The sequence below is a fragment of the Amblyomma americanum genome, chromosome 2 (genome assembly GCF_052857255.1).
Source record: "Amblyomma americanum isolate KBUSLIRL-KWMA chromosome 2, ASM5285725v1, whole genome shotgun sequence".
Classification (NCBI taxonomy): Eukaryota; Metazoa; Arthropoda; class Arachnida; order Ixodida; family Ixodidae; genus Amblyomma; species Amblyomma americanum.
Genome location: NC_135498.1, coordinates 196,113,732 through 196,133,914, shown reverse-complemented (window position 1 = coordinate 196,133,914; position 20,183 = coordinate 196,113,732). Strand labels below are relative to the sequence as shown.

Sequence of the window (20,183 nt, the reverse complement as noted above, 5' to 3'; positions counted from 1 at the left end):
CGCTTGAAATTTCAGGAACTATATGTACGCTGCAGAATCTTTTACTCTTTGAAACTTGCCATCCAAGTATTACATGCCGCATATCATTCCACACACTCATAAAGAACCTGGCGGAAGACGAACTATGTAAGCTGAAAGCCTTGCTTAATAGCCAAATATAAGGGTAGAACGTGTTGACGTCCGTGCTCGAAGCAATACGTTCGACCATACACAGTCGGGCTAAAAGAGAGAGCGCGCAATCGTTAACCCGTTGTTTCAAATTTCTCCCATGGCAAAGGGACTGACTACGCGGTCTTTGCGTAAAGAGGTAAAATATAAAGGCTTGGTGGTTACCACTGACGCAGGCCGAACTGGGAACGAGCGCGCGTTAATCACCTGTCGCGTGAACGGCAGTCGCAGTGGCGACCCCACTGAGGTGCGGCGGGAGGCGGAAACAGACCCCATTGCGAAGGCCGTAAGAAGAGAAGCGCGCGCTCCCCTCGAGACCGGCCGTGGTTATTCTTACATCGTGATCATGCCTCTGTAGCTAGCGTCATCTGCTTGTCTGTTGTTTTGTGCGAAGCAAGTTTTATGGCCGAGTTCTGAGAGTGTTCGTTTCGTGCTCTACCTGCTAAGTCTTTGCGGCTTTCCAAGCACGACTGTACAGGCCCCTGTTGTATTTGAGGGTATGGTGCCCAGAGCATTTGCTTTAATGAAATTAACAAAGCAAAATCGAGGGTCATCTTAAATCAATCAGCTTTTCGTAAGTGACGATTACAACTCGCTTCTTGGGCATGCTAGGCAGTTCCCAAATGTACGCTCTTTTCAGAATCACCCATGCTTTATGCAGCGGATAAAAACAATTGCTCGCAGCTTCTTGGACCTACGATGCATAAAAGCCGATGGTGCACAGGGGATGCTTCGCACTAATGAGACCAGCCTAGCAGACGAAGCGCACTCCAGCAGCAGGAATTGTGGGCGTGCCCTTGCACTCGCAGGTTTCTCCTCTCCTTCTTCTCCCGGCACAGCAGCGCCGGGTAGTCAACACTTGCGCGTTAAGATTAAAAAATTGGAAGGGTGTACCTGTCTGCCCTATGTAAGAACTAGCAAACAAAAGCGCAATCACGTACACAACTCCCGTAGTACATTTCATGGATTGTATCGCATGTTTGATTCCGCCATCTTCACGCTCTTTTTTTTCGTCACCATTCTGGTAGACAGCTTGCACGGCGCAGAAAGCACTAGATTAATCTTGTACCTGATGGCTAGTTTCTTCATATTGTGCGAGAGCTTATGCTGGGACGGGATGACGTGCACAGCATTCCTATCCTGCTGCCTAACACCCTGCTTCTTGGCCTTGAGCTTTTTCAGAATGCCTTCTGACTGGAAATCACATTTTCTGGATACCCTGCACACTGTAAGAAAAAATCCCGCATAAATACAGGACATGTGGCCGCTAACCTTGTTGCCACAACATGTGCTGCACCACTCCGTTGTGCACACACCCCGTGCTAAAGTGGTGCGGTGCATTTTGCGGAAACAAGGTTAGCACACACACGCTACATACCCTGTTATGATGTCAAATGTTCTGTATGCCACGGTGTATGTGCTGTTATTATGTCAACATAACACCAACCATCACAGCAATGTATAGCATGCGTGCTGTAACCAAGTTAACATGACAGGATCTGTGTTATATGACTACATATCACGTTCTGTTCTCATGCTGCACTGTACATTCCACTGCAAAGATGCTAACATACGCATGTCCCGTAGTATTTATGAGCAGCCCATGTTCATCTTTGAAAGCTGACTGAACACATGCTGTTTAATGCTTGATGGCACATGATACGCAGTATTACACTCCTGTATTTTCTGATCGGAGCCAGGCCCACATTCAGGTAAGAGGCATGCTATGCATGGTAAATGTGTCATGTCTGTAGCATGCAAACAAATTTTTCTGCACACAGATTACGTATCAAAATGAACACACTTTGAAAGTAAATAGCTTGCGTGTGGTATTTTGCACCTCCTTCAAACACAATCTAGGAAGTGATAAAATTGCATAGAAGTGAATTAGTTTGACACAGTTTTAATTAAGAACACAAAAAGGTACAAAAATAGCAAAAACAAGCTACACATCAAATGATATACATTATGCATGTACTTGCAAATCAAATCTAATTTCCAATATCTAACTTCCGATATCAGAGTTCGTAATCTGAGCTACGCAATAAATCCAAAATGAAAGTTCAAAGTTCACAAACACACTAAATCCGAGACATGCAATCTTGCCACTCTTTTTTTAAATTGTCAAGCTGCTGAAGGGCGCTGTGCACTTTTGGGTGGACTGAGGTGATCCTCCGGTTCAACTGCCGGCTCCCTTCCTCTGGGTTCATGCCCACTAGTTGCCTGAAAAGAATAAGACATATTAAGAAGCTAGATCATCCGAATTAAGACGTGCAGAATTATAGGGCTAGTCTAAATGTAGATCTGCCTTTGCTCTTTGCGCCACTTCTGTGGAAATAAGGGTTCATGTTAACATCATTTACGTGGTTATACTAGCTTTTCAAGAAAGACCACATATCACAAAACACAGAGGAAGAGATGCTGTGGCGCCAAGAAAGCAAATGCCTCCAGCATTAGGAAGGCAACAGTAATAGCAATACTGCAGTTACTCACTGCATTCTGATTTAGCATGCTTTACACAGCAAATTTCTGGTGCCAGAGATATCCTTATGCGTGCTGTTGCTGCACAGCAGTACAGTGCTGTTGCTGCCACATGCCTAAGCTTCTAAATTTAAGAAAAAGTTTTGAATTCTGTGAATTCCATATGAAGAATCTGCAATATTCTCCGCGGCCTTACAGCAACGGCTCGCATGCCATCGCTTCCTTTTCTCACTGCTTCATGGTCCATGCGGCACAGTTCTGTGCATGTTAGCAATTTTTTTCCTTCCCTACTACTCAAGGCTCTTTCAGTGCCTTCTATTCTTTCTCAGTAGTCTGCACGGTTTCCTTTCCACATTCCTGGCCACCAAAAAGTTGGCTTACTCCCGCAGCTCAATAGTCTGTTGGGTGAGCTCGCTATGGGTGTAAAAAAGTTAGAAAAAAATTGCTCTGTATTCATACCTTGGATCCAATATAACGTGAGGTGCTTTCTGAAGCATATGATTTTAAAAATATACTCGTGCTGCATTTGTGCATATATGGTAGTACTGCTTTTGGCAGGTGCCCGTGCTGTAAACCTCATACAAGAGTGTGAGAGCATTGCTGCCAGAGCCGCAGCACTTGTGCTAGTTTGCATGAGGAGAACGGTAGCAAATATATCAAGGCATCAGCTGAACTTTTTTCATTGCCAGGTTGTACCCTTCATGATAAGTCACGTGACAAACAATAGCATTCCTATCGTTATGTCATCGTACTGATTACTGAAGGCACAGTATCGTCCAAAAAAGATAATGTGGCTGCTAGCACACTGTGATGACCCCCATAATGCGCAGGTCCACACGGGACGGAGAGGCAAAGAGACACCGTATGGCTCAGTTTAAACAAACAGGTATATTCAATAATTACACATGATTAAGATTATACATCAGAGGCTGGGGCGTCCGAGCTTACGTGCCGACGACTTCATGGGGGCGATGGAGTGGCTCCGGAGTTGGGCTCGAGCGGTTGCTGGCAGAAGCTGCACGCCGTCGGGCTTCGGCGCTGAAGGCCCTCTTCGCGAACGATGTCGTCCTGAGCGTGTATGCAGTAGAATTTCAATAGTCGTCCGTTTCTTCGAGGATGGTTCACAAACCCTTCCTCTAGTGTCGTTCGGCTTGGAAGATGAACAGGAGGCGAGCTTGTAGATGATGACAGCAGAGCATAATTTTACAACATACATATACAGAGAGTTAAACTGGAAAAAGCAGAACTGAATTTACAAAAGAACAAACTTTGCACTACTTTACTCATCGACCGGGCAGGTTAGTGCCTAAGTAGCATCACATTACATGCTAAGCATGGAGCCCCAGCTCAGACTGGACTGCATCCGTTTACATGCGCTTTTAAGCACTTGATTAACAAAGGACTAAGGGCGGTCATTTTCAGTGGCCCGCCCAAAGCATCAATTCTCCAATCAAAAATAACATGCGAGATCGGGACAACCCCTTGGGTTGGGCTTAGCCTCGAACCCAGAGTCTTGTTAACAACACAAACTAAATAAACAAAAACGCCACAACTCTCTCTCAAGTGAGAGTATCCACAGGCTCTCCCTTCGGAGCTAATCCTTGCCCCATGCATGCATACCGCCACCCACCATCGGTCCGCGTCGCCCGTCAGCAACAGAGGAGGGGGCGAAAGGGCCCACGATGCTGCCGGGCTACCGACGGCGGGACACAGCTAATGAGCATGAAGGGGTTCGTCTGTCGCTCCGGGAAACCAGATTAAGGGTCGCCCCTGTCTTCCCACATTCTTGGCGAGTCTTGCCTGTCCGCCATGACAGGTGTCCGTCACGGCCCTCCTGGGAATGCGCTTCAGATCACAAAGCAGACAAAGGGGGGGGGGGGGGGGAGGGGGTCCATGCGTCAAGCGACAATTTTCGTTCCCCGTATGTACTCGGGGGCTCTCGGTTTCCGCGTGTGCCGGCGTCCTGCTTTCTGCAAAGGTATGCAGCTGGAAAAGAGGGGCGGCCTTAAGCCCCAACTAGATGCACACACAAGGAATGTACCTCGTAGCACACAAGGAATGTCACACTCGCTCACCCTCCAGAAGAATGTTCTCCGAACATTTGAGTCCCTGCAGCTCCCCTTGTCTTTCTGAATCGCCTCGCACAGTGCGTCCGACAAAACACTTTTCGCTGCACTCAACACCACTGCACAACACCATATGCCTCCGCTGTCATTAACTGGCGTCTCCAGGGGCAGCACTGATCTTCTTTTACAGATAAACATGAAACTCAGCACCCAAGCCTCTCCTTTCTAGTCCAAACTGGACGAAATAAATTTACCACAGTTATAAAGGAGCTCCCACTTCTAGCACGATCACGGCACAGACAAAAATATAGATAACGAAAGGAAGTAGGGCAGGTTCTGCACGCGCTCCGCATGCTCTCCTGTGAAGGTGTTACTTAATGACAGAAAGGTTTAACTACCAACTCCGATAACTTAACACATAAGCACATAGCAATGTTATGAGCTGTGGCATTACACAATTCTAATCAGTTCAAAACTCCGCTCTGTTTACGCCATTAGTCCGACTTAGCTTTCCGATTTCGCAGCGGATATCGGCCTTCATGAGTCATACTAAGTAAGTCTGTGCCCCTTTGTCTGCTTTGGGACTCGCGAGGGCTCGTGGCAGGAGCCTCTCCTGGCGTTATCTGCGCGGCAACCTCGCGCGCTTCTTCTTCTAGCAATGCATGAAGTAAATCCGGTGGCATTCCGGCCGTCACCTCGGGCGCCTGCCGAACAAATGCAGGAGAGGGCGTTTCTTGCGAACTATCTGCGCGCTCCGCTTCACTTCTGTCCCCATCAAAATCCGCGCTTTCCCTTTCCTCATTTCGTGAATACTGAACCGGTGCCGACTTGAGGCGATTTGCGTGTATCCTTATCAAGCGCCGGTTCACGTCTCGGACTCTGAAGTTTACCGGAGAAAGCTTCTCGACAACCTCGCACGGTCCTCTCCACTTCGTCTGGAACTTACGAGCTAGCCCAATCTGCCTTTGGCAGTTTTCAATGTACACGCTGTCCCCCACATCAAACGGCGCGTCTCTAGCACTGCGATCGTGCACCTCCTTCCTGCGCTTCGCCGCTTTCTTTAAGGCCTCCTTTGCGATGTCCCTCGCCACTTGCAAGCGCGATTCTAGCTCCACCTTATAGTCGTCCAGTGAAGCGCATGGGACACGACGGGGGCCCTCTGGCACTTCACTAGGCTGGTCCGGGTCTCGGCCGTAGAGAAGAAAGAATGGCGATTCGCCCGTGCTCTCGTGTGCTGCGGATTTGTAGGCAAACATTGCATACGGGAGCCACAAGTCCCAGTCCCGCTGGTCGCGCGAAACAAAATGCGACAGGAACCCGGCCACGGTTTGGTTCAGTCGCTCCACCGCGCCGTTGCAAGCCGGATGGTACGGTGTTGTCTGCTTCTTAGCGATCTTAAGCAGCTCGCAAACTCTCCTCATTAGCTGCGACACGAAGTTCGTTCCCCGATCTGTCAAGAGTTGCCTCGGGGGTCCATGTCGGAGCACGATCTGTTCGACAAATGCTCTTGCAACCGTGTCTGCCTTCTGATCTGGGAGTGCTACCGCTTCCGCGTATTTTGAAAGGCGATCGACAAATACTAAAATGTACTTGTTTCCGGAAGTGGTCGTGGGCAATGGGCCCATTATGTCCATACCTGTCCGCTCGAAGGGAGCCGAAACCTCAGGGAACGGCTGAATTGGAGCTGGTCTTCGTCCCTTGGGTGTTTTTCTTTCGAGACAGGAATGACACTTCGCACAGTAGTCTCTAACATCCTGTCTCATGCCACTCCAAAAGTACAAACGCTCCACACGCCTGCGTGTCTTCGCTACGCCAAAATGACCGGCGCATGGCGCATCGTGAAACGCGTGAAGAACCCTTTCTGTCCACGACCGAGGTATGACGACTCTCTCCCTAGCGGTTTTCTCTAATCTCCCATTCCTGGTTGGCCTCGTGCGCCGACACAGGGTGCCGTCTTTGTCAATGAAATAACCTAGCTGTTCGGGGTGAGACGGTGCGCCCTCTAAGTTTTCGATTATTCGCTTCAGGTCAGGATCTTTGCACTGCTCTGTGCGTAATTCGGCGGGGTCGACTACGGGGACAAACTCATCTATAGCTGCCACGGCAGCTGTGCGGCTGAGTGCATCAGCATTCAGATGTGTCTTTCCTGACTTGTGCTCAACTTCAGAGCAGTATTCCTGCAGGTGTAGATTCCATCTAGCGAGTCGCGAGCTAGGGTCCCTGACACTCATCACCCATTTCAGAGGATGGCAGTCTGTGACTAGCCTGAGTTTGCGGCCGTAAAGGTAGCATCTGAAGTGCTTTACTGCCCAGACAACGGCGAGGCACTCCCTTTCCGTAGCTCCGTACTTTTGCTCTGTGGGGCTCAGCTGTCGGCTAGCAAAAGCAACGGGATGTTCTTTGCCCTCGATAACCTGAGATAGCACGGCACCAACTGCGAACTTTGACGCATCTGTGGCCATAACGAAGGGCAAACTAAAATCCGGGTGGCGCAACAGCGGTGCACTCATTAGCTTCCTTTTCAGGGCCCCAAAAGCATTCTCCGCGTTTTCGTCCCAGCGAAAGGCGACATTTTTGGCTGTTAAGGCGGTGAGCGGCTTAGCGAGCTTGGCGAACTCCTCTATGTGCCTTCGGTAGTAACCGATCAGGCCGAGAAACTGCTGGACCTGGCGGACGCTAGTCGGGGATGGAAAATCCGAGACACACCTTAGTTTCTCAGGGTCCGGTCGCACGCCGTCAGCTGAAACAACGTGCCCGAGGTATTTCACCTCGTTTTTGAGGAATTGGCACTTAGAGGGCTTCAGCTTGAGACCCGCTGCTCTTAGTCGCACCAAAACCTGCTCAATATCGCGCAAATGGTTATCAAAACTGTCACTGTATATGATAATGTCATCCATATACACGAAGCACAGCCTCCCCAGAAGACCTGCCAGGATAACATCAGCGGTTCTCTGCCAGACAGCAGGGCTGTTGGCCAGACCCATCGGCATTCTTTTCCATTCATAGTGCCCTGAGGGCGTGTTGAATGCCGTTTTCTCGGCATCTGCTGGATCCATTGCTATCTGCCAGAATCCCGCCGCCATGTCCACTACCGTGAAGTACCTGGCAGAGCCCAGCTGAGAAAGCGTCTCCTGTATATTGGGGATGGGGTATGGATCGATGCGAGTTACGGCATTTAGTTTGCGGTAGTCCACTACCAATCGATACGAGCCATCTGGCTTTTCCACCAATAGTGCTGGTGCTCCCCAGGGTGACTTTGAGTGTTCGACAATGCCGCGATCAATCAGGTCCTGCACCTGTCGCTCTATCTCCTCACGTTGGGAGTAAGGAATCCTGTACGCACGCTGGTAAACGGGCGATGAAGTGCCGGTTTCTATCCTGTGCTTTATAACGCCACAGCAGCCCAAATCCAGGTTGGACGCGGCGAATACTTCCGAGTAGTCGTTCAGCAAACCAGCCAGAGCCTCCCTCTCCCTGGATTTTACGTGAGAAAGATCGAACGACACCTTTGGAGCAGCCGAAGGACTAGCATGCTCTACAGTTGCGAGTACCGTATTGGTGGGCTCACGTTTCTCTATCGCAGAGGTGAAGAAAGCCAATGTTTTGTTCTTGGGAAGGCTCAGTGGCTGCTGGCTACAGTTAACCACCCGTAGGGGCACTCTGTGGGCGTCATTAACTGTCACGAGGCACGCGGCTGCCTTCAGGCCATTGCTGAGAGAGTCGACCGGCTCAAGCACTCCCACGGCGCCGCTCTCTACATCTGAAGGCACAAACGCGTACAAAATGTGCTCCGACCAAGGAAGGACGACCGCCTCCTCGACCAGCCGCACAACAGGGCACAACAACGCACAACAGGGCATGCCTCGTCGGCCACACAAACTACCACCACCTCATCATCCACTGCTCCCTCCCCACGCTCCTCAGGCTGGGGAGGACTAACTAGTTTTTTGACTCGGTATCTGGAGCCCCGCTGTAGGCTTGCTTAGGGCGTGTCTCGCCTGCTTCTCTTTGTGGCTCCCCACGGCGCACGTTTTGGCAGAACCTGGCGATGTGTCCGCGACCCTGGCAAGCGAAGCATACGATTTCTTTAAAATCTCGCATACCTCGCCTGTAGCTTTGTGGCGGTCTCCGGTTTCCCGCGAATGGGCGCTGTTGAGCGCGCGCTTCAACCTGGCGTTCTACCTGCTGAGATAGCAGCTGTTCTAAGCGATCTAACCGCTCTGTCAAGAGAGCAACCTCAGGGTTGAGCACCGCTCTCTCTATGACGCGTACTCTCGCTGCGGCTGTCGTTAACGCCTCATTTTGTTCCTCATCCAATGCGGCCTCCACGGCTTGGTCGAAATTGCTCGGCTTGCGCGAGAGCACGAACCGGCGCACGGGGTCTTGCAGACCAGCCACGAACAAAGCGGTCATTTCCTCTTTAAGTATATCCTCCGCGTATTTCTTCTTAAGCTGGTCTCCTTCCTCCTCCCTGCTTAACGTATCGTGCGCTAGGCGCTGAAGCCGCGACGCAAATGTTCGCACGTCCTCCCCTACCATCTGTCCGGCGTCACGGAACCTCTGTACCCGCACGTGACGTGGTTCCGTGTCGAAATGCTCAAACGCGAGCTTCTTAAATTCCGCAAATGATTTTGTGGATTTTACTTTTTCGTCTCGCCATGCAAAATCATGAGCAGCTCCTGCCATCTTACACCTCGCCATTCCCAGCATTTGAGCATCGGACCATCCCCCCATTTTCCCAATCTCTTCTAGCATGGAAAAGAAATCGCAGATTGGAACCCCTGTCTTATCTCATGTAAACGTCGGAACGACGCTTCCTAATGCCAGCATGCTTGCTCCGAGCGACGGCTGTGGAGTGGGAGCTCCCTCAGATAAAGACATTTTTTTTTCAAGCCCTCCGGTGCCTCAAGCCTCTCAAATGGGGGTAAAAGTCCCACAATCAGTCCCGTGATTCCCTTTTGATTACAATTTTGAAGTCATGAATGTCGCAGCATTCAGAGGACATTTGCTTTTGAGACCCCACTTCTGACACCAGTGTGATGACCCCCATAATGCGCAGGTCCACACGGGACGGAGAGGCAAAGAGACACCGTATGGCTCAGTTTAAACAAACAGGTATATTCAATAATTACACATGATTAAGATTATACATCAGAGGCTGGGGCGTCCGAGCTTACGTGCCGACGACTTCATGGGGGCGATGGAGTGGCTCCGGAGTTGGGCTCGAGCGGTTGCTGGCAGAAGCTGCACGCCGTCGGGCTTCGGCGCTGAAGGCCCTCTTCGCGAACGATGTCGTCCTGAGCGTGTATGCAGTAGAATTTCAATAGTCGTCCGTTTCTTCGAGGATGGTTCACAAACCCTTCCTCTAGTGTCGTTCGGCTTGGAAGATGAACAGGAGGCGAGCTTGTAGATGATGACAGCAGAGCATAATTTTACAACATACATATACAGAGAGTTAAACTGGAAAAAGCAGAACTGAATTTACAAAAGAACAAACTTTGCACTACTTTACTCATCGACCGGGCAGGTTAGTGCCTAAGTAGCATCACATTACATGCTAAGCATGGAGCCCCAGCTCAGACTGGACTGCATCCGTTTACATGCGCTTTTAAGCACTTGATTAACAAAGGACTAAGGGCGGTCATTTTCAGTGGCCCGCCCAAAGCATCAATTCTCCAATCAAAACTAACATGCGAGATGGGGACAACCCCTTGGGTTGGGCTTAACCTCGAACCCAGTCTTGTTAACAATACAAACTAAATAAACCACAAAAACGCCACCACTCTCTCTCAAGTGAGAGTATCCACAGGCTCTCCCTTCGGAGCTAATCCTTGCCCCATGCATGCATACCGCCACCCACCATCGGTCCGCGTCGCCCGTCAGCAACAGAGGAGGGGGCGAAAGGGCCCACGATGCTGCCGGGCTACCGACGGCGGGACACAGCTAATGAGCATGAAGGGGTTCGTCTGTCGCTCCGGGAAACCAGATTAAGGGTCGCCCCTGTCTTCCCACATTCTTGGCGAGTCTTGCCTGTCCGCCATGACAGGTGTCCGTCACGGCCCTCCTGGGAATGCGCTTCAGATCACAAAGCAGACAAAGGGGGGGGGGGGGGGGGGGAGGGGGTCCGTGCGTCAAGCGACAATTTTCGTTCCCCGTATGTACTCGGGGGCTCTCGGTTTCCGCGTGTGCCGGCGTCCTGCTTTCTGCAAAGGTATGCAGCTGGAAAAGAGGGGCGGCCTTAAGCCCCAACTCGATGCACACACAAGGAATGTACCTCGTAGCACACAAGGAATGTCACAACACCATTGCACAGAAATGCTAAAATCAGCGGCATTTTTTTTAAAAAACTAGGGATCTTACCCATGACTAGCCAATGCAGTTGAGCTCTGATTTCAATACTGAGCCAAATGATTAATGTAGCTTAAGAAATTTATTAACTTAGCCATAGTCACATAAATGCTAGCCTTCAAGATTTCAGGAAGGCGATGAAGAACTGCCCTAAAGCACGATACACAATAAGCATACAGGTTGAGCGCACGTGTGTGCATGTTGTCTTTTAGCACAACTCTTGCTGGGTGTGGAGAATAGAAAAAAACTAGCACCTTTCCCAAGACTTACTTTGCAACTACAGCACATTAAATTACAACTCAGCTCTCGAGGAGGGCCGGCTCAAGGGCGGTAAGAATATGAAAATAAATATTCTTTCCTAGCTGCCTTGCTAAACTGCAGGCTTACATAAGCCATGCCCAACATGAATTCAAGAACAGCAGATACCAAAATATTGCTTGCATGTTTTCTTTTTTCAAATCATGTATTAGGCATTAGTATATATGAATTACCTTGTAGTATTTCCCTATTGCAGCTAAATTAATTATAATCGTATTTTTCTTGATGCTATTTATACTTCATGAACCGAACAATAGCCTCGACATGTGAGGAGTGAACTGCAGTATAATCACTGATTCCTAGTTATAAATCACTGTACATGTGTTGCACCGTCATAGCAGCTCCATGTTTGAAAACAGTCACTGCGGAAACCTGAGCATTTTTAAATCCACGTGTTACCGCCTGCTCTGACCTGCACTGCAGAAGCTACGCCTTGGACTCAATCATGGCATCTGTGATGTCACATGCAACCCATGTAAGCAGGGAAGCTGGTCTGAGAAAAAAAATTTCCAATCATAGTCACAACTATGAAAATTTCATGGAACGTGTTTCTACGCGGTGATTCTAAATATGCCACTGAATTTTATAGACATCTAGTGCTTGTGCACTTATATGTTAAGTAAGATTTTGGAGAGAAACTAAGAAATTTTGCTGCAGAAAACTTGCTGAAACGCATGCTATTATTTTTGTCTTGACATCAACGAAAGGTAAAATCATCCTGCCTATCATATAACTTGAGTTATAAGGTTCTTGTGTTGCCATTTTAAAAACAAGAATATGTACACGCTTGCCTTCCCGTTTCTGAAGTGGCAACTTCAAACACCAACAGCTTGATTTCTATGATAAGTAATATAATAATTTTACCCTTATTGCATTCCCTGACGTCACTACAAATGACTGGCATGCCTTTTAACAAGTTTCCTCCAGCAAAATTTCTTACAATTTCTCTCCAAAATCTTATATTACATAACATAATGAAATTGAATGGCATATTTTCAATTAGCATACAAAAACATAGTGGACAGGGTTTTTTACGTTCAGCTATGGCATATTTTCAATTAGCATAAAAAAACATAGTGGACAGGGTTTTTTACGTTCAGCTTTTTTTTGGCTTTTGGTATATTATTGGCCTTTGGTACCTTTGGTATTTTTTTGTCAATTTAATTATTGGAATAAGCCTGTGATAGCTATGCTGGGGCACACATTCCCACACATTTACTTTTCCTTTCTTTGCCATGTTCCTTGAACATGAGACACCAATATAAGGAAATGACAGATGTTTGATTCTTACAGAAAAAATCACAACTGTGAAGCATTTCTTTCATTTACGAAAGTCCTGTTATACTTGTTTCAAAGAACAGAAAAGACATCTTGAGGATGATTACAGAACGTTAAGCATCCAGACTGACAGCGAAATGTACCTCCGAACACTTGTGATGAGCTTTAAAATCTAGCTAACGATAACGTTAATCATAACCAGGGTACTCAAGTCCAGGTGAGTGGCTGTTTCCTTATTCTTTTAGTTAATAGAAGAAGCATTCGTCGCAAACAAGGCACCTATAGAGGGTATAGTTTTTTAGTACCGAAGTCAAGGCATTTGCCCATTACACCTTCCTACATAAACTTTAGTTTGTTTTACCAGTCCATTGTCTTTATGCATTTCATCCTGAAAATGGTAGCACAAATCATGTAATCTGATAGCTAAATTATAGAGATGCATATTACAAAAGTACGCACTTCAATATTATACTGAACATTTAGACATTATTATGCAGCTTCAAGAGTTGGCTATCCCGTAGCATTCACACCTGCAGAATATACGTCTCAAGTAGATGACACGAGCCTGAAATTTTATCTTAGATGTAGCACTTCGACTTACATTATTAATTTGCAATATGGAACATTATTTCTAATGCACCAAATTACTCTTTCAACATAAATGGAAAGCAACGCGTTCTTAAATTTTATTGTGACCTCAAGCACAGCAAATGACAGCTTGGAAAATGCGAAATGAAAATCCTGCACACATTTTCTTTGCAAAATGTTGATGCAGGGCTACAGAAAAGACTCCGAATAAGGTGCAGCCAACTTGACATTATTCTGTAATTAAACCACATTGCCTGGCAGGTTGTCTTAACACAATGGAGAAACATTGCAATGGCATGCAAACAAAGCAAAGAAAGGGCGTAGCACTCCTGTACATTAGCGAATCAGTGCGTTACATCCACTGGTCTCCACTAAAGGGCTGAATGATGCAAAAGATGCCTGAGCATGAAGTCCCTTTAAGTGAATGGGCTTGTCCCAGAAGCCAGCCTTTCACAGTACACTGAATGGGACATCAGCAAAGTTCTGAGGTTTCCATTTCGCATCATTCATTACACATTTCGTCTTTCCGTCACTTTTGTCTTTTTTCACAACAATGCCTGGTTGTTGCGCCATCAACTATGCAAGAAGACTAGAAAAGTTTTTGAGAAAGACATTTCAGGAAGAAGGGTCCTTCAGAGTGCAACGGGACAACAAGTAGGAGAGCCGACGACATGACAGCGCTACAGGCAATCTAGAGCCTTGTCTCCTAGGCCCTGTGTCGTCCTGTTGCACTACAAAATACCCGTCTAATAATATGCACCACGAAGCCCTGCATGAAGTTTTGCTTAGTATTCAAATTCTAATTTGCGTGATACCGCTTATTATATTGCAGTTACCAGGTTGCAAACGTTGATTTTTATTGTCATGTAGTAAGTGGAAAACTTCCGCAGCTAGCCAACCACTTTGCCAAGTTGTATTTTTTTGAGCGAAGCCAACAGAGGATGTACCTACTACCCAATGTGACGTCAGTGGTGTCCTGGTACACGAGGGTATCAAGTACTGCTTTGTATTGTAGCAGAAAAAGTACTATGCATGAATAGGCGTTTTTATTCATGGGGCTTGGTGCAGTTGGCTTAAAGCAGCGCATGTCCTCTACCACTCTCTCCTGTTGGCCATTTCTCTCACGCTGCACATATCTAAAATGGCACATGCTGCCGTAAATATTCATCGTTCTCACAAGTCGTTCCTTTACCTCATGACTAGCCCAAAAACTATTTTGCGTGCTTCAGGTAGGTGCCGCTAGATAAACTTGGCTGTGCTTAGGCATGTCCGGTAGCTAAATGAACGTTAAAGCAATAAACATCTTCATCCACCATCGATGTCAGGAGACATCGGCTGTTTGCAACTTCTAGCGCTGTATATTTGAAGTATTTAAAATCGAGCGGCTGTTCAAAGGAGGGGTGCCCTGGTTTCTGTCATCGTTCGCCTATTCTCTGCTATGCGAAAATTCAGTTATAAGATGACCTTAGCCTCATTGTCATTCTACTAGTACTCCATTGCACTCTGAAGAAAAGAACGCAGAGCGCTATGCAAGCAACTCTTTACCGCAGCATTTGCATGGATATTTTCCTGGATTTCCCTGAAACTGGAAGGTTTGACAAGCGATGCTCACATTTCTCGTGTTCATATTTCTTATTTCTGTGATACAACAGCAGTTGCCACCAGAGAGTGGCATAAAAACTATGTACGAAAGGATGAAAGCTGTGGTTGCATTCACTGAAAACCACAGCAGCCTTCCGTCTTCTGACACAAGCCATCCAACTCCCAGTGGCTTCACGTATGCTCAGCTCACATGACAGAATGTGCCATCCAGCCACCTAGTGAAGATTAGTAGTTACTTTCTTTTTTTGCCCGTGTGCCACTGCACTATTTAACCGTAGTGTTAGACCAACTCGCCCATCAGTTCGTGTTATTAAGGTTGTCAAACTATGCACAAAATGCACGTGCACATTGAATCGGAACAATGTCGAGATGCTGCAGGAGGGATGCCAGGCATATGCAGTTTACATGCTATTTTTTAGAAGTACGGAAAGCTGAGCAAGTTGGTTGCTGTTATCCATGGTAAAACAGCGCGGAAAAAACACAAGGACGGAACAAACACGACGACTTGAGCGCTGACTTTCAACTGGTGATTTATTACGCACGTGTGTACATATACTATTCCCGCCAAACACTACACAGAACAAAAAATATTCAAGAAACACTGCGTCATCACTGAACACATTAAATCTACCTTGCTGCAAATGCATGCTCCAAGCAGGTGATTTCGTGGTTAGCCAATGATAATGAGGGCTTGCTAATGCATGCTGCACCCCCCTTGTCAATATGATATGCCTCTACTAGTTCCCTTACTATCTGATCTTTATGTTTGAAGATGACGGATGTCTGATGAAGCAATGGGGCGCACGTGTGCTCAGGTTGCCTGCAGTGCAGCGCCAAATTCGAACTGGCTGCCCTGTCCAAGGAATTGTATTGCTCCCTCAGCCGTTCGTTAAGACATCGCCCAGTCTGGCCAACATACCACCCACCGCATGAAAGAGGGATCTTGTATACTACACCTTCGACGCACTCAACCCTCCTCTCTGTGTGTGCTATGGTACAACCACCACCAATCGTCCTTCCTAGTAGGGACTCTTGCTTCCGCTGCACAGCTCGGCAAATGTTGCTTAATTTTCTGCGAGACGAAAATACAACATCAACTAGAAATTTCCGCCCCACTTTCTTCAGACGGTGTGATAATGCATGGACATAAGGGATGACAGCAATCTTCCGGCGATTCGTGACCTCATCTTCCTGAGGAGCACGCTTATGCTCCGATTTGATTTTGGCCAACAGCCTTTCGCATAACCTTCCGATAGTTGCCTCAGGAAAACCAGCGTCCTTAAGCCTAGAAATCTAGCCTTGCACACCTTCCTCAATGATATGGACACACGACTTGTTGAGGGCGGCGCGAACACAAGACAGGGCGATGCCATCCTTTACCAGCTTAGAGTGCCCAGACTGGAAGCTGAGTAAGGGCTTGACGGAACGAGGCGAATACAGCCAGCAAACATGTCCGGGCTCAAGTCTCAGCTCCACATCCAAGAATTGTATCCTACGTTGATTAACGGTCTCCGTGGTGAAAGCAAGCCCTTGACCATTTCTGACAAATGTGTTCACGACATCTTGCGTGCATTCTTCGTTTTCAACAAAAACGAGGTAATCGTCCACGTATCTGTGTACTTTCTGTACACCGCCCGGTAACTCTCCTGCAATTGCTTTGTCAATTCTGCTAAGGAACAAGTCACTTAGCAGCGGAGCCACGCGAGACCCAATGCATATCCCGGAACGCTGTATAAACACACAGTCATCCCATGCAACAATGGTGGACCGGAGGTACATACACAGCACTTCAAGGAAAGCATCAACAGATACACCGCAAACATTTCGGAAGCGCACTTCGTCATTGTCCTCACTTATACATTCCCTAACAAAGCGCAGCAAACACTCATGAGGAATTGAAAAGTATAAATCCTCGACGCCCACGCTGAACACATGACAGTCACCAGGATTATTGTTCTGAAGGTACTCCAAGACGACGTCGGAGTTTCGCGTTCGGAAAGGGTCTTCAAAAGCAAAGGAAGCAAGCGCCTTCTGTAAGTAGCTGGAAACAACAAGCTGCGAAGTTCCCTTCTCCGAAATTATGGACCGAAACGGATAGCCTATTTTGTGGGTTTTAACCGTAAAAAATATTTCAAGCGGGCTGCGTTTCGATTTCTTTACGGACTTGCGCAAACGGTCGAGATAGGCCTTTATAAGAAGGGCGACGGCAAGTCTCTTAACTTTTACGGCATTCTCTTCCACTTGTCGAAAATTCTTGGAGATGGCAGCAAGCGCTTTGTCCGAGAACACACTCCCCTTCATAACAACAAAGCACCCCTCCTTGTCTGCTATCAGCGGTCTCAGGTCGTTCGCGGCCAGGTGGTTCACTAATGCGCCAAACCCTTTTTGAGACTTACGCTTGCCATGGGAACCTTGAAAAGCTGAGAAGCACTCGGAGACGCACTGCTGGCGCTGCACTTCAGGTACCTGCCTAGCGATTGCCCTTGCCAGGCCTAACTCTTCAGCTGGTAATAGCCGTGGCTCAACACAGTATTTTGGTCCCAGCTCCAGTGTCTTGCGATGGCGTTCTTCCACAACAGCGTCATCCAAAACCACTACCCTACTGCGAGCACCGGCAGACATGCGTTCCTTGCTCGCAGACAATGAGCGGCGGACCCTGTTCCACAAGAAATTAGTGTGCTGGTCAGCTGTCTTGCACCAATCAGCAAAGAGTCAGCGATTACTTCGATCCCTTATGTCCATGCATTATCACACCGTCTGAAGAAAGTGGGGCGAAAATTTCTAGTTGATGTATTTTCGTCTCGCAGAAAATTAAGCAACATTTGCCGAGCTGTGCAGCGGAAGCGAGAGTCCCTACTAGGAAGGACGATTGGTGGTGGTTGTACCACAGCACACACAGAGAGGAGGGTTGAGTGCGTCGAAGGTGTAGTATACAAGATCCCTCTTTCATGCGGTGGGTGGTATTTTGGCCAGACTGGGCGATGTCTTAACGAACGGCTGACGGAGCATTACAATTCTTTGGACAGGGCAGCCAGTTCGAATTCGGCGCTGCACTGCAGGCAACCTAAGCACACGTGCGCCCCATTGCTTCATCAGACATCCGTCATCTTCAAACATAAAGATCAGATAGTAAGGGAACTAGTAGAGGCATATCATATTGACAAGGGGGGTGCAGCATGCATTAGCAAGCCCTCATTATCATTGGCTAACCACGACATCACCTGCTTGGAGCATGCATTTGCAGCAAGGTAGATTTAATGTGTTCAGTGATGACGCAGTGTTTCTTGAATATTTTTTGTTCTGTGTAGTGTTTGGCGGGAATAGTATATGTACACACGTGCGTAATAAATCACCAGTTGAAGGTCAGCGCTCAAGTCGTCGTGTTTGTTCCGTCCTTGTGTTTTTTCCGCGCTGTTTTACCATGGATGCTATTTTTTTCCTCACTTCTTACTGAGTATATACTGCAACAGTCATAAAGAGATAGATATGATAAAAACTTGTCTATACACAAGAGAAAAATTTATGTGGTTACCTCTGAATGAATTCCAATGTGGCTTGCACTTCTTGATTGTATTTCATGTTGAGACAAAAGTACGCAGCATACAGGGTCTCCATGGCGGCCAGAAAGCTCAGTCCTTCAAAGCACTTCGCTCCGTCGAGTGTCACAATGCACGTACAATCACAGTCAAAGATGCTTGTGCCTGAAAAGAAAATTATCAGCGACTGCATCAAAAACTGAGTTCGGATTAAATATTAGCAATTGTGGAGCAATTCGTTTTTTTTTAATGCAACAGCTCAGAAGAATAATTTTTAGCATGATAATATGAACATGAGGCATACAAATGTTTCTCACATAGCTGGTCATGTCAGCACAGCTCACAAAAAAAATATGACGGCACCTCCATGTAGATGCAAATGCTAGACACTGAAGGTATTTATAAAGCAACGGACAAGAGCAGATGGATGAATGGCAATGCATGCGATATTTTCTAGAGATGATTCTCAAGTTAATATAATAGGTCACAAACCTGAATTTTATAGCTACACTAACAAGGTTCTAGCAGCGGGTTATGCTGCCAGGTACAATCTCAAAGAGAAGACTGTGGCATGCGGATGGTTAATTTAGCTTGCTGGGCATGCCTCATCGAATTCTTGAAGCTGCATTGAGTCTGACATATAGGGTAACTCACAACAACCTCCTTCGTTACCACGCTCTAATTCTTTGTGATAAATGAGGTTTCATACTTCCATGCTTTTTAGAAGGTTATACTCTGCTCAAAGTATCCAAAAAATTATGAAAATCTTACCAAGTACAACCACCATTGGTGTAGGAGGCAGGTCACTAATCAGTTCAGAAACACAGGTTGACGTCTGTGGAGGTAGAAGCCATTATCATAAGCAGATGAATATAAGGAAACCGCATGTTCAACACAAGGGCACACAGGTAAAAAGTGTGCTGAAGAATCACAGGAATAATGAACACCTGGCTAATTGCAGCAGCAGGACTACAAAATGAAAGTTCACAGCTTTTTGCACTTCGGTAAACTTTGAGGTGGTGCCCATAAAATTCTACTGGAACAATGACGCATGTTAATTGTTTGTTGCCACTGGCTACAATTTCTGTGAACTCAAATGATGGAGCAAGTGCTCTAGAATTTTACAGAGATATGTGAAAGTTTCATCTACGGTCATAAAGCAGAAATTATGTTAATGCTGAGAGGCTACCGAGTATCCATCCCCGCAATAATCTCACCTCAAAAACACTAAATAGGAACTCTGTCTTTTCCTTGAAGAAAATGCACAGCAATGGGAACACCCCACTGAGCAGAGCTTTTGGACGACCCATGTCCTGTGCTGCCCTGTCTGTCATAAGGAGCCATTGAAGTGCCTCGTCTCCCTTCAGGCTGTGCCGCAGGAATGCATACAAGACCTCGAGGTCTGCAATTTCTTGATTGACAAATAATCCTTCTAGCTGCGTGTCCGTTAGCCTGAAAAAAAAAAAGACGTTTGGCTGTAAAGCCTTCTTGACATCGCAAAAAACAACCATAACAGTGAGTGAAAGGTAATTTGTGTGCTTGCACAAGACTTTCACCTTTTTCAACCTAACGATCCAATGCTGACCAATTTATCAACACCTACAGGGTATGCCCTCTCTTCTTTGTGTCATGCATTACCCCTTCATTTTTTGGCCCTGCCAACTTGGTGCAAAATTGGTGGTCATATGCAATGTGTTTCAGGGAAGCCTGCCACTAATTTTTAAAAATGGGCTTTTTGAGTTATGAAGACTGCTTCTGCGGCAGAATAATACCAGTGTAAGCGGGAAATGCAAACAGG

General features: G+C 47.1%; 1 protein-coding gene across 1 annotated transcript; it reads right to left on the bottom strand.

Annotated features, from left to right (window-relative positions):
* Positions 1-2,217: 2,217 nt before the first annotated feature.
* LOC144119396 (uncharacterized) lies at positions 2,218-19,834 on the bottom strand. Its single transcript, XM_077652022.1, has 4 exons — positions 19,603-19,834; positions 19,157-19,220; positions 18,382-18,550; positions 2,218-2,391 (listed from the first exon to the last, which is right to left on the bottom strand). The coding sequence occupies exons 1-4, from the start codon at positions 19,717-19,719 to the stop codon at positions 2,250-2,252; spliced, it is 492 nt and encodes a 163-aa protein (XP_077508148.1). The 5' UTR covers positions 19,720-19,834; the 3' UTR covers positions 2,218-2,249.
* Between the last annotated feature and the right edge of the window lie 349 nt (positions 19,835-20,183).

Excerpts from the sequence above, each read along its gene's own strand:
- LOC144119396 (XM_077652022.1), bottom strand. The coding sequence starts at position 19,719 with ATGACAGACAGGGCAGCACAGGACATGGGTCGTCCAAAAGCTCTGCTC. Across the intron at positions 19,221-19,602 it reads TCCTATTTAGTGTTTTTGAG|ACGTCAACCTGTGTTTCTGA; the intron begins GTGAGATTATTG and ends CTACCTCCACAG. Across the intron at positions 2,392-18,381 it reads ACATTGGAATTCATTCAGAG|GCAACTAGTGGGCATGAACC; the intron begins GTAACCACATAA and ends TATTCTTTTCAG.